The sequence below is a fragment of the Mustela putorius genome, unplaced genomic scaffold (assembly GCF_011764305.1).
Source record: "Mustela putorius furo isolate JIRA1106 unplaced genomic scaffold, ASM1176430v1.1 tig00000759_pilon_pilon_pilon, whole genome shotgun sequence".
Classification (NCBI taxonomy): Eukaryota; Metazoa; Chordata; class Mammalia; order Carnivora; family Mustelidae; genus Mustela; species Mustela putorius.
Genome location: NW_025421467.1, coordinates 8,803,470 through 8,817,068, shown reverse-complemented (window position 1 = coordinate 8,817,068; position 13,599 = coordinate 8,803,470). Strand labels below are relative to the sequence as shown.

Sequence of the window (13,599 nt, the reverse complement as noted above, 5' to 3'; positions counted from 1 at the left end):
AGTAGGCAAAGATAAAGATAAAAGTACATCAACAGAAAACTGGGGAAAAAACGATACATCCATTTTAAGTTTAAGCAACTAGACAAAAGAATGAGGTTAATGTAGGTTTATGTCCAAGATATACTTCAAATGAAAAAAAAATCAAGTTGTAAAATAGAATGTAGACAGCTAGAAATCAAGATAGTTTTGGAATTTTATCATTTCAAAAAAAATTGTATGGTATTTGCATAATTGCTGTTTCTTGTCCCCTTTAAAAAAAAAAAAGATTTTATTTATTTATTTGACAGAGAGAGAGAGATCACAAGTAGGCAGACAGGCAGGCAGACAGAGGAGGAAGCAGACTCCCTGCTTAGCAGAGAGCCAGATGCAGGGCTCTCTCCCAGAACCCTGAGATCATGAACTGAGCCTAAGACAGAGGGTCAACCCACTGAGCCACCCAGGCACCCCATCTTTCCTTTTGAGAGAGAGCGAGCAGGAACAGGAGAGGGTGAAAGGGAGAGGGGCAGACAGAGAGGGAGAAGCAGACTCCCGACTGAGCTGGGAGCCTGAGCCACCCAGGAGCCACCAGGCACACCTAATTCTTAAATTTCTTTGTTCTAATTCAGTCCCCTCCCTTTTTAAATTGGGAGTCCAATATATGATACATTTTTTCTTTTTTTTTTTTTTTAAAGATTTTATTTATTTATTTGATAGATCACAAGTAGGCAGAGAGAGGAAGGGAAGCAAGCTCCCAGCTGAGCAGAGAGCCCGATGCAGGGCTCTATCCCAGGACCTTGGGATCATGACCTGAGCGGAAGGCAGAAGCTTTAACCCACTGAGCCACCCAGGTGCCCCTATGATACATTTTTTAAAAGTTCATTTACACCAATGCAGTTTAGTATGGAAATTTAGATTTTTGCAGGTTTGCATATCTTCTTTTCCTCCATGTTCTGTTTCAAATCTGATGTTAAAATAAATAAAAACTTCGATTTGTGATGTAAACAGTTTTGACTTAACAATTACACCACAGTACGACATGTTCTTATTTGGGGAATATTTTTTTTTCCCTAAAGAAAAAAAATTCCCCTACTCCAAAACTTGAGTAGTGATCCCTATCCCCAGCACCGTAACTGGCAAATTTGTACTTAGTTACATTTGTCGAATGGGTGGTTTCCATAAATACAATGTGAACACCTAGTGACCTCCTTTGCTAAGTTCTGTACATAGAAGTAATGCTAACTATTTCGTAAGAAATTAATTAGAGATTTTACGGGGAAAACCAGAGTTTTTTAAATTTAACCTTTGGTATCTTGGACTCTTAACCCAAGGTTCTATCATTAGGCCACCTCTCTCCTGGTTGAAGAGTTGTGAAGGATTACAAAACTCTTAGGACTCACGCATAACTAGAGTGGATGTTTGCAACATCATTAAAATATTTTCAAAACGATTATTTTTACTAAACAAATGCAGTGTGCAAACCAATTTAACAGATAATCGAGCTTCGAAGAGCTATAGGTGAAGGTCAAGAAATTTCTTGTCTCCGTAAGTAAGCTAGGACAGGTAAGCCGATAATAATGAAAAAAAATGCGAGACAACATATGACAAATGTCAGATGTGATTTTATTGCGGTGTGACGGAGAGAAGTCAGAAGCTATCCCTTCAGGCCTTCAGCAACAAGTGGGATTTAAGCCCGACTCCGGGAAGCCCTTGAACTGCTCACACCCGAACACCGTCCGGACGCAGCCGGGAGTTCCTAGCGGTTATCCTCCGATTAGCCGGCCTACGGGGCTCTGCAGATCCACAGAACGCAGGCGCGGCGCCACCGGCCCCGGGGTGGGGGTGGGGGGCGGTCCACGCCCCACTCCCGTGCGCCGCGGCGGGGAAGGCGTCAAACCCCGCCCCGGAGGCGGGGCAGGCACACGAGGCCCCGCCCCGGCCGACCGGGAGGTCAGCCGCGCATGCGCAGTCTCTTCTGGTTATAGACCCGGCGGCTCGGCCCGGCGTGGTGAGTCCGGGCTGAGGGGCTGGGGTCGTCGTAGTGTCTCGGTCATCGCTTCCTTTACCCCAGCCCCTTGTGGCAGGACAGGCCTGGGAGAGAGGCCTCCTACGCGCCCCGGTGTTGCCGATCCGGGGGTTCCCGGCGGTCACCGAGGGCCGCGTGAGTGCGGCCCGGCTGGGCGCCGGCGGCGGCGCCGGGTGGTTTGGGCGGGAGGGGTTCGCAGGGAGGGGCCCGAGTCTCCGCTGTATCGGGAAGCAGGCGCTCCCCGACGCCCTTCCCGCCTTCCTCCCGCGCGCTCTGCTCACTACCCATTTGCTCTTGAGAAACTTGGGGTGCTGTTGTTAGTGACGGGAGGGTAGTGTTAGGAGCCCCGGAGAAGGGCTGCTGGGGTCCAGGTCTCCATCCACCTCTTGCTGGCTCCGGGACCTCTGAAGTCACTTAACCTCTGCGGCTCTCAGATTCAAGTGTGAACTGGGGGCAGTCCTAGGAGCCCGTCTCGTAAGGTGGTTGTAGCCCTACGTGAGGAAGTATCCTGGAGTGCTGAGAGCCGAGCGTGATGCACGCCCAACGTGTGCAAGTGCTGTTCATCTTCTTGAGCCTGGTACTAAACGGAGAGTGTGTCCTCCTCCTCCCCACGGCGAAAATAATTGCCCAAGAGTTCAAGGGTAGGGAAAAAAGATTTTTTTTTTTTTCTTGAGACTATGGGCTTTTGTTTGTATAGGATGTTAAAAAAAAAAAAATCAAACATTTCTAAACAACTTAGTTGCGCATCCTACAGCAGAGAAAAGACAGATGTTAGAGTAATACTGAAGTTGAAAACTGAACAGTTTTGTTTGGGAAACCGCGTGAAAAAAAAGGGCCAGAACTTACTTGTCCTGAAAAGAGTTAACATATCAGGCCTGAGACTGCTCTCCTTAGAAAGGCCTGCTTGCTTGTTTGGTGTCTGGAAACAAAATAGTTCATGCAGTAGTACCCTGTGGTTTATGCCGAAGTTAGCAGCCTCCAGGAAAACCCCAGTCCTGTGAGTCTGTGATGGGTTTCCCGGGGCAGAAACATTGCACAGACGTTGCTGGACTTTCCTTATTGGGAGGAAGAGTGTGCTCTGTTTGACCCTTTCTGGGAGGAAGAGAACACAAGGAAGCCTGCACATAGATTCCTGCAAACTTCATTTGTGTCTTTCCCTTATGCTCAGGTTGTATGTCCATACTCCATTGCCCTAATAAAAGTTAGCCTTGAGTACAACTACGTGCTGAGTTCTGTAAGTCCTTCCAGTAAATCTCCAAACATGACGGTGGTCTTGAAACTCCCCACACACAATATTGGTGATACAAAGTACTTGAAGCTTGAGTAGTTAGATTTTAATTTTGTCTCTTTTTGCCTAAAAAAGGAAAGAAAAAGCTGTACAGATAAGTGATTGCTAAATAGTGGGTTACTATCCAAAATTATTTCTCTGTTTAGACATATTGCAGGTCTTAGAAAAATCACTGGAAATTGACTGCGTTGGCAAGTGAAGTTTGAGTCACTGTCTTTTACAGACCTTTCATAGATTGTGGTCAGATATCTTTTCTTTTTGTTATTCTGCAAGCAGTATCTATGGGTTGATGTCTGTCTTTATCAAGATAAAGATGTCTGGGAAGCTGGGGAAAGGTATGGCTGGTTTCTCATGGCCCATTTTTCCTGGATTTTTTTTTTTTTTTTTAAGTTATGCCTGCATTTTCAGGACATCAAGTTGAAATAGTTGGAGGTAAGTCTGTAAATTTGGGGTTGGAAAGAGCAGATTGCCTTCTGATTATATCTTTTTTCCCTTGATAAAGTAGAAGACTAGATACTATTTTGAGAAGAAGGGAGATGGAGGAGTTAGACGTTTAGAAGAGTGAGGAAGGTTTCAAATGGCTGTGTGAGGAATAGGTAAATAGGTTTTCCAGAAAGTGTAGTAGATAATGTCATGTCTCAATCCATTTGAGATTGAGATTTTGATTATGAATTTAGTGGACCCAGTCACCTTTCTTACAAAATTTTCTCCAGCTTGTTTGGATGCAGACGTAGAGAAAGTGGTTAATTGGATTCATTTAGGTTTGGGGTTCTGTTAGGGGGGGTTTTGTGGTAGTCCTTAAGGCTGGGCACACATATTTTGTTCTTTCTGTATACATGGTAAGGTTACACTCTTTGTACACATCCCACATCCCACTCCCTTACCCACATGTCTACTTGAAGTTGAACGTGTCGAATGAGTTGCTTGGGCTGGTAAAATACAAGCAGACGTGACATATATCATTTCCAAGTGAAGCTTTAAGCACCAGCACTCCATTTGCTACTTCCCCATCTGTGCCTTGCTATAGTGATCATCTCACTTGGTGAGATGCAGCCTCTCGCCAGCCTGGGCACTAAAGGTGAATAGGAGTGTCTGAAGAGGCAAAGCTGGAAGAACTTGAATGTGTGATTAGAACTTGAATTAATGATTTTGCAAGGTAGAGCTATAGGGGTTTATAGCTAATAAATATAACTATATATATATATATATATATATATATAGCACTTCATTTCTGATTGCCTTCTCCCTCCAAACTTCCACTATATAACTATATATATATAGTTATATATATATATAGTTATATAGTGGAAGTTTGGAGGGAGAAGGCAATCAGAAATGAAGTGCTCGGGGTGCCTGGGTGGCTCAGTGGGTGAAAGCCTCTGCCTTCAGCTCAGGTCATGATCCCAGAATCCTGGGATGGAGCCCCACATCGGGCTCTCTGCTCAGCGGGGAGCCTGCTTCCTCCTCTCTGCCTACCTGTAATCTCTGTCTGTCAAGTATATAAATAAAATCTTAAAAAAAAAAAAAAAGAAACGAAGTGCTCAAGGAACTCAGAGCCCTCGTGCGTCTCTCACCCTGAAGGCCATAATTTGTTGCAGTTCCGTTCAAGAGTGATGACCTCTGGAGTTAAAGAAATGGCTCTTAAAATGGTAAACTAAAAAGCTCCCTTATGCGGAATGTGGTATAACTGAATCAAGACTCAGAGTTATTTTTTTATTCATTTTTGAAGATTTATTTATTTTAGAGAATGTGTGTGCGCATGAGCACAGGGAGGGGCTGAGAAAGAGGGAGAAAACCTCAGACTTTCCACTGATTGAGGAGCCCAGCAGGGGGCTCCATCCCATGACCTTGAGATCGTGACCTCAGCCAAAATCAAGAATTGGCCACTCAACCAAGTGAGCCACCCAGGCACCCCAAGATTCAGAATTTATTATTGAGTTGAAAGATTCTTCCATCTTAATCAACAAAAGCAAATAAACAAATAGCCACGAAAATTACAGTGTAGCTTAACCGTAGAACAGATGATATTAGGTAGGATTTAGGCTAAGCTTTAACAGAGACACCAAATACAGTGATTTTTAAAAAATGCTTAATTTCTTTTTAAATGCTTAATTTTTAATCTAAAATCTTAACAATTAACTTTGGATTTTTTAAAAATATAAAGAACAGAGGTAACAGCTTGAAGAGACAAGTGTGGGACATTATACAATGTTGCTATTGAAAGTGTGGTCTGTGGGGGCACCTGAGTGGCTGAGTTGGTTGAGCGTCTGACTCTTGGTTTCAGCTTGGGTCATAATCTCAGGATCCTGAGATCAAACCCCCGTTGGGTTCCTCACTCTGTGGGGATTTTGCTTGAGATTCTTTCCCTCTACCTCTCCCTCTGCTTCTCCCAATGGTCGTGTGCATGCTCTCTCTCTAAAATAAATCTTAAGAAAACAAAACAAAATAAACACACCTGGTTTTTGGACCCACAGCAATGGCTTACCATTGGGAGCTTGTTAGACAGGCAGAACCTCAGGGCCTGTGCAAGACTTATTGAATGAAAATCCACATTTTAACAAGATCTTTAAGGCGACTCATATGTTCTGGCCTGATTCTTAAAAAAGCCAGTGTCTTAGGAAAGTGTAAGATGGGAAGAATAGCTGTGGATTAAAAGATGCGAACAGTTAGCATACATAACCAATACAAAGTGCACACCTTGACTGAATTTTGATTTTTAGAAAACAAGTATGGAAGATAATTATGAGTCAGCTGAAGAGGTTAGAATACGATGGAACCTCAGAATGGGGAATTACTGTTAATTTTCTTAGATGTCATAATGATGTGGCTATATATAGGAAAATGCTGTTATTCTTAAAAAAGATACAAACTCTTTGCAACTTTGAAATAGTTCAGCGGAAACAAATATACTCACATGTGTGTATTTCTCTCTCTGTCTCTCTCTGTACACACTGATACTTAGGTAAAACAAATGGGGCAGATGTTCTAGATGTGGAATGTAGGTAGTAAGTATATGGGTGTTTATTATATTGGTCTTTTACCTTTTCTGGAAGTTTAAATTTTTTCATAATAAAAACGTGGGGAAAAACCCCACAAAAAATGCAGTATAGCTTAAAACAATTTCTGTCAGTCATTGCTAGGTCATACGGTGCAGGTAGAAGGGCTCATGTTGTGTTGGGCACATGGCTTCCGTCCCTGGTCCATTATGGCTTTTCCAACTTCTGTTTCCTAGCTGGTGGGACAGGAGTAGAGGCAAGGAGACCACATGACCCAGAAGGAGCACTGATTCCCTTGATCAAGCCTTTTGGGTTTTTTTTGTTTGTTTGTTTGTTTGTTTTTCATCCACCTGGACATCATGTATTTGGAGGGTAATTGGCAAAAGTCAAATGTAGTGTGCGTCTGTATATTGGTTTATAAAGATGTCTTTGGTTTCACCTGATGTTCTCTTCTTATTTTGATGTACTAGGGCCCAACTAAAACTGAAGTCATTTCTATTTTAATATACATTAAGTAATATACCTAAAATTTTAATTTTGAGGATTAAAGTGTATTCATTTCCCCCTACCCCCAGCCTTTTCAGTAAGTAACAGATGCGGGTGAAAGAGCCTTCCAGAGCTTTGCCTGAGAGAGCCAAAAGAACTAAAAGGCCTGCTCTACCTCATGATGAAGACTCTTCAGACGACATTGCTGGTAAATTGTGACCTCTCGCATCCTGAATAGTGTTGTGGAAAATAACCATATGTTTTTAATCAATAAGTCTTTTGCTCTTTATTTCCACTATTTTCTGCATGAACTGTAAAATCAGCTTGTCTAGTTCCAAAACATCTGGGTGATATTTTTATTGAGATTTCGTTTCCTTTATAAGTAACTTAGAATTGGCATCTTTTTGTTGTTTTCTGTTTCTCATGACCTGTTAAAGCCAGGCCTTCAAGCCTTGGGAGGGGTGGGTAACTGGGGAGTTGCTGGCCTCAGGCTCACTTTTCTTTTGAGCTTCATGCCTTCTGTTTCAGCTTTTCTGAGAATTTTCCCTACTTTCTCATAGCTCTCCATTTAAAAAGACGTTTTTAATTTTTATTTCCACTTTTAAGTATTTTTAACTTGGATAATGTTTCAGGATAGATTGTTGTATTGAGGGAAGTCTGAATTCTATCTTTAAGCATTTGTTTCATTCTGTGAATATGATTTTTTTCTCAGGGATTCTGATGATTCTTATGTTAGCTCTTCCCTGCCTGTCTTCTAGTTATTTTTTCTCAAATCCTCTGAAACTCCTACTTCCTTTTCATTCTGCTTGCTCTTTTCCTTTTTATCTTTTACAGTGTTTTCTGTAGTGCATCCTTTTTAGTTTTATCATCCTTTTTGTGGTTTTATTTATTTGTTCTTCCATTTCTATCCTGAGCTCTGCCAGCCACTTCCTACTGTTTTGCCACCTCATGTGGGAACATTTGCTTCTTCTGTTTTGTATTTTTGTTTCATGGCGGTGATTTCTGTGCCATTTGTTTTTCCTTTTTTTTTTTTTTTTAAATATTGGATAGAAATTGTGGCTTTAATTTTTCCTTGATTTCTCATTCTTTGATGTAGGGTTGCCTTTCTTGGACCAGGTAGTTTTAGAATATTTGTGTAAGGAGGAGGGCCATAGCACTGTCGAGACCAACTGGAGTTTTGAGTGTGAGCTCAGTTAGCTTGTATTTCTTTCCACCCAACAGGATGATACAGCCCTGAGGTTTTTTCCAGAATCTCAAGATCTCTTCTCCCCTCCTGTCATAGAGACAAGACTGTTTCTGGCAAATTTGGCTTCTTTGTTTCTCACTTAGTGAATTAGAAATTGCCTTCTTTTGCTTCTTAAAACAAAACTGGCTCTAGGGGCTCTGCTGCCAGGGTTGTTGCAGCCCGGAGATTTAGGTTTCATTCTGCATCTGCGAAGCATGCGGGGTTCTCTGTGAGACCTACCGCTGCAGTGTGCTCTCTGCTTCCTTCTCTATGCACTCCTGTTTGAGCTCTGCTGTGTTGTGCGGGGAGGGCCCTGCCACTGGATTTATGACATGGGGCTTCAGAAAATGAACTGGGCGTTTTTGTTTTCTACTCTTGTTGACCTTGGACAATTTCTGGGAGGAAAATAGGGAAGTGTTGATTTTATTTTTTATTTTATTTAATTTAAAGATTTTACTTATTTATTTGAGAGAGAATGAGAGAGAGCAAGCACGAGAAGACGAGGGTCAGAGGGAGAAGCAGACTCCCTGCTGAGCAGAGATCCTGATCTGGGGCTCAATCCTAGGACTCCAGGATCATGACCTGAGCCAAAGGTGGTCGCTTAACCAACTGAGCCACCCAGCTGTTGACTTTAGACTATCATTTGTAAACTAGAGGACTTTCCTGTAAAGTTTTTTAATATTTAAAGTGAAAAACATGGATTTTAATTTTTTTTTTATTTGTTTATGTGAAACAACTCTAGACTTTAATATATTTATATATTTTATTCAGGAATCTCAAGAAGACTTATTTGGCAGATGAAATTTACACAGTTGTATGATTAAAGAAATTACAGAAGACTGAGGAAATTTTATTAGCACAGAAATTTTTTTTACATCCCCCCCCCAAAGATTGTGAATATTATTTAAACACTGGTTAACTCTTGTAAGAAAACATAAAATTTTGAAATTTACTTATAAAAAGTATGTATGGTTGAGACATTTAAAAGCTCATAGAGTTAATTTGGACTCCTAGAACCTTTTTAATCATGAATTCACTTGTCTCTGGATTCATTAACTATTTCAGTTTTGTAAGTCTGAATTGTAGTCTCAGAGAATAGTTAAGTTGTGTCCTGGCCAGATCCCACCTCAGAGATGATATAGAAAGTGTATGGAATGATTTTTAGCCTTAGAAATTTAAACGATAAAAAACTCAAAGCATTGATATCTAGTAACCCACGTCTAGGTCCTGTATTTGTGTGGTCATCTATCAGTCTTCCTCAGAACACCCCTTTCTTTAATGGCAGGTATCCTTGCTTTTCAAATATAGAACTCTGGAATTCCTCCTTTTGTGTCTATTCTTATAACTTGCTTTTGGTGTAAAATTAGAAGTCCTAATCTTTCACCAGATTTACACATTATTTTTGTTGAAATTATATTTTATAATAAGTCACTTGTCAGGAGTCACATACTTAGGCTTGAGGATGAAGAGAACTAATGCTTCATCTCTCACTAGTTAACTAATAGGTAAAAAGGAGTGCTCTGCACTTGGGAAGGAAATGGAAAAAGTTGAAATGTACATACTCCTGCCTCCCTCTTCAAGTTACTCAGTCTTTCCTTCGTTGTTTACTTTTGGTGGATAGTTGTAGTTCTGGTGTTTGAAATAGTTGAGGTGGAAAAATAGAAGTGTTCAGGTATTTGGGAGACTTGGAAATGTCATTGTGCCCTTGGGAGAAGAACACGATTATCTGAAGAAATAAAAACATATTAGTTGATTTAGTTCAGTTGTCTCCACACAGTGCACCCAGTTCGACTCTGTTATAAAGGATAATTAAGGGCCATGCAGAGTCACTTGTTATTTGGAAATATTCGTTAAGGAGAATTCTTGTTCCTGTAAATTATGCCATTGTTTGTTTCTCTTTCTCCTTTCTCTCAATAGTGATGAAAATAGCATCTGAGCAGAGGTAGGCTCTGTGAAAAGATTTTGTGTGTATATTTTATTTATTTATTTATTCAAAGATTTTATTTGACAGAGAGAGAGATCACAAGTAGGCAGAGAGGCAGGCAGAAAGAGAGGGAGAAGCAGGCTCCCTGCTGAGCAGAGAGCCCGATGTGGGACTCGATCCCAGAACCCTGAGATCATGACCTGAGCTGAAGGCAGAGGCTAAACCCACTGAGCCACCCAGGTACCCCTTTGTGTGTATATTTTAATGAGAAGGAAAATATTCAAACTGCTTGACCTGCTCACTAATAATCTATCTATCTATCTATTTATTTATTAGACTCTTTATTTTTAAACTAATTTTTGTATTAATAGGAAGGTTCAAAGAGATATACAAGGGGGTCCCATTCACCCTTCACCCAGACCCAACATCTGGTTGGGTGATTAACATCTGATTTAACATCTGGTATCTCCTTTTTTTTTTTTTTAAGATTTTATTTATTTATTTGACAGACAGAGGCTTTAACCCACTGAGCCACCCAGGCGCCCCAATATCTGGTATTTCTATAGTACAACGTTAACACCAGGAAAATGGCATCCGTACAGTCCTTAGAACTTATTCTGATTTCATCAAGATATGCAAGACCTCGTGTGTGTGTGTGTATCTGTGTCTATGTGAGTGGGTATAACTCTGCACACTTTTATTACATGTGTAGTTTTGTATAACCAACACAATTGAGAGACTCGACTGCCCCATCACCACCCCCAAGATTTACCTGTTTATAGCCACACTCCCTGTTATCCATCCATGGTCCCTGGCAGCCACAAATCTGTTCTCCAAATCACCAATCATGTTATTTCACAAATGCTTTATAAATGAAACCATACAGTATGTATCCTTTTGAGTTATTTTGTTTTTCGGATCTCTCTTCTTTTTAGTTACAGCATTTTAATGCTACTGACTTTTGCTTACTGATGCTAGCTCTTTGGTTTAGCAAAGAAAATGTTCCCATTTCATTTTGTCTCATTCGGCAGGTTTCACTTGCCAGCATGTAAGTCATGCTATCAGTGTGAATCATGTGAAGAAAGCAATAGCTGAGAATGTGTTGTCAGTTTGCTCAGAATGTTTAAAAGAAAGAAGATGCTGTGAGGGGCGGCCAGTACTTCCCTCTGACATTTGGTTGTGCCTCAAGTGTGGTTTTCAGGTGAGAAAATTGATTTTTATCTGTGAGTTTGTCTTAAGTATTTTTCTTAAATGCTTATTGTAAGTTGGACTATTGGTAATGTTTAGAACTTAAAATAAATTTATTCATGTTCAGATAGACTTCTCCAAGGTTGAACTAAGAAACATTTGTTAAGGTAACATTTGTTAAGGTTATCTTCAGAAAGCAATCACGTGTGGTTTAGAAATACTTTGATAGGGAATCCAACCTACTTGCAGTAGTTCTCATCTCTGGACCTGCCTTTACCTATTTGTATTTACTTAAGAAATAGATCCAAGATTTTTTGTACATCTTACTAGATTAATTTTTTTTCTCTCTACAAAAGGATTCTTAAAAAAAACAATTTTTTAACATCTTAGAAGCTATTAATATCTGTAATATATTTTTTTAATTTTTTAATTTTTTTTATAAACATATAATATATTTTTATCCCCAGGGGTACAGGTCTGTGAATCGCCAGGTTTACACACTTCACAGCACTCACCAAAGCACATACCCTCCCCAGTGTCCATAACCCCACCCCCCTTCTCCCAACCCCCCTCCCCCCAGCAACCCTCAGTTTGTTTTGTGAGATTAAGAGTCACTTATGGTTTGTCTCCCTCCCAATCCCATCTTGTTTCATTTATTCTTCTCCTACCCACTTAAGCCCCCATGTTGCACTTCCTCATATCAGGGAGATCATATGATAGTTGTCTTTCTCCGCTTGACTTATTTCTCTAAGCATGATACGCTCTAGTTCCATCTACATTGTCGCAAATGGCAAGATTTCATTTCTTTTGATGGCTGCATAGTATTCCATTGTGTATATATACCACATCTTCTTTATCCATTCATCTGTTGATGGACATCTAGGTTCTTTCCATAGTTTGGCTATTGTGGACATTGCTGCTATAAACATTCGGGTGCACATGGCCCTTTGGATCACTACGTTTGTATCTTTAGGGTAAATACCCAGTAGTGCAATTGCTGGGTCATAGGGCAGTTCTATTTTCAACATTTTGAGGAACCTCCATGCTGTTTTCCAGATTGGTTGCACCAGCTTTCATTCCCACCAACAGTGTGGGTTCCCCCTTTCTCTGCATCCTCGCCAGCATCTGTCATTTCCTGACTTGTTAATTTTAGCCATTCTGACTGGTGTGAGGTGATATCTCATTGTGGTTTTGATTTGTATTTCCCTGATGCCGAGTGATATGGAGCATGTAATATTTTTTAATAACATTTAAGATGTCTATAATTTTTTTAAAGTGAGAGGAATGCTTATTACCTTACATAGTTCGTAAGTAAGAACCCTTTAGGATTAGTTAATTCAATGAAAAGAGCACTGAAAACTGAAATTTCTTCCATTTTTCTTTTGTCCACCCTCAATTTCATAGCTTTTTATCGCCAAATATGGTTCATGCGTTATATGTCATACAGCAAACCTCAAAGGCCAGAAAGAGGGCAAAAAGGACATCCCTTTCCTGTTTTTTTTTTTTAAATTATTTTTGTTAACATATAATGTATTATTTGCCCCAGGGGTACAGGTGGCTTACACATCTCACAGCACTCACATAGCACATACCCACCACAATGTCCATAACCCCGCCACCCTATCCCTATGCCCCCACACCCCAGCAGCCCTCTGTTTTGTGAGATTAAAAAACTTTTCCCAGAAACATCTAGCAGACTGCCCCTCATGTCGCATTGACCAGAACTGGATCTCATTTCTTTACTTAGCTGGTCAGGGAAATTACTGTGATTGGTCTGAGTCTCATTAGTTGCCAGTGGGTTTGGGTGGAGGTGTGTACAGTATTAGAAAATATGTTTATGGGGGGGCACTGATCTGCAAGGATGCTTGGTGCCCCACAGTGTGTAAGGCAGAGAGTATGTTCATTTTTTTTTAAAGATTTTATTTATTTATTTAACAGACAGAGATCACAAGTAGGCAGAGAGGCAGGCAGAGAGAGAGGGGGAAGCAGGCTCCCCGCTGAGCAGAGAGCCCGATGTGGGGCTCGATGTGGGGCTTGATCCCAGGACCCTGGGCTCATGACCTGAGCTGAAGGTAGAGGCTTAACCCACTGAGCCACCCAGGCGCCCCAGTTCATTTTTAAATAATAGGGAAATGAACTCAGCCCATGATTGTTCTAGGCAAATACTATGTTACAAAAAGCAAGTTAGCCTCTTTGCAAGAAATTAAACTTAATGAGAATCTGTATTATTTTCTGAAACTTTTCTCTCCTGCTTGAAATTAAAAACCAAAACTTTTCTAATCATGAGTATGATTTAAGTTTTTTTTTTAATTTTTTTTAAAGATTTTATTTATTTATTTGACAGAGAGAGATCACAAGTAGGTAGAGAGGCAGACAGAGAGAGAGAGAGAGGGAAGCAGGCTCCCTGCTGAGCAGAGAGCCCGATATGGGACTCGATCCCAGGACCCTGAGATCATGACCTGAGCTGAAGGCAGCGGCTTAACCCACTGA

At 40.7% G+C, this 13,599-nt stretch overlaps 1 protein-coding gene across 5 annotated transcripts in view; it reads left to right on the top strand.

Annotated features, from left to right (window-relative positions):
* The first annotated feature begins 1,928 nt into the window (after window positions 1-1,928).
* The window catches only part of USP45 (ubiquitin specific peptidase 45), a 73,799-nt gene continuing 62,128 nt past the window's right edge, over window positions 1,929-13,599 (top strand). For 4 of the 5 annotated variants that reach the window (XM_045084257.1, XM_045084255.1, XM_045084260.1 and 1 more), the window contains exons 1-3: window positions 1,929-1,984; window positions 6,862-6,980; window positions 10,950-11,122. In XM_045084257.1, coding sequence (XP_044940192.1) covers window positions 6,881-6,980; window positions 10,950-11,122 — 273 coding nt within the window. In that variant the 5' untranslated portion in view covers window positions 1,929-1,984; window positions 6,862-6,880. The remainder of the gene's footprint in view (window positions 1,985-6,861; window positions 6,981-10,949; window positions 11,123-13,599) is intronic. The other variant, XM_013063815.2, reaches the window with a different exon arrangement.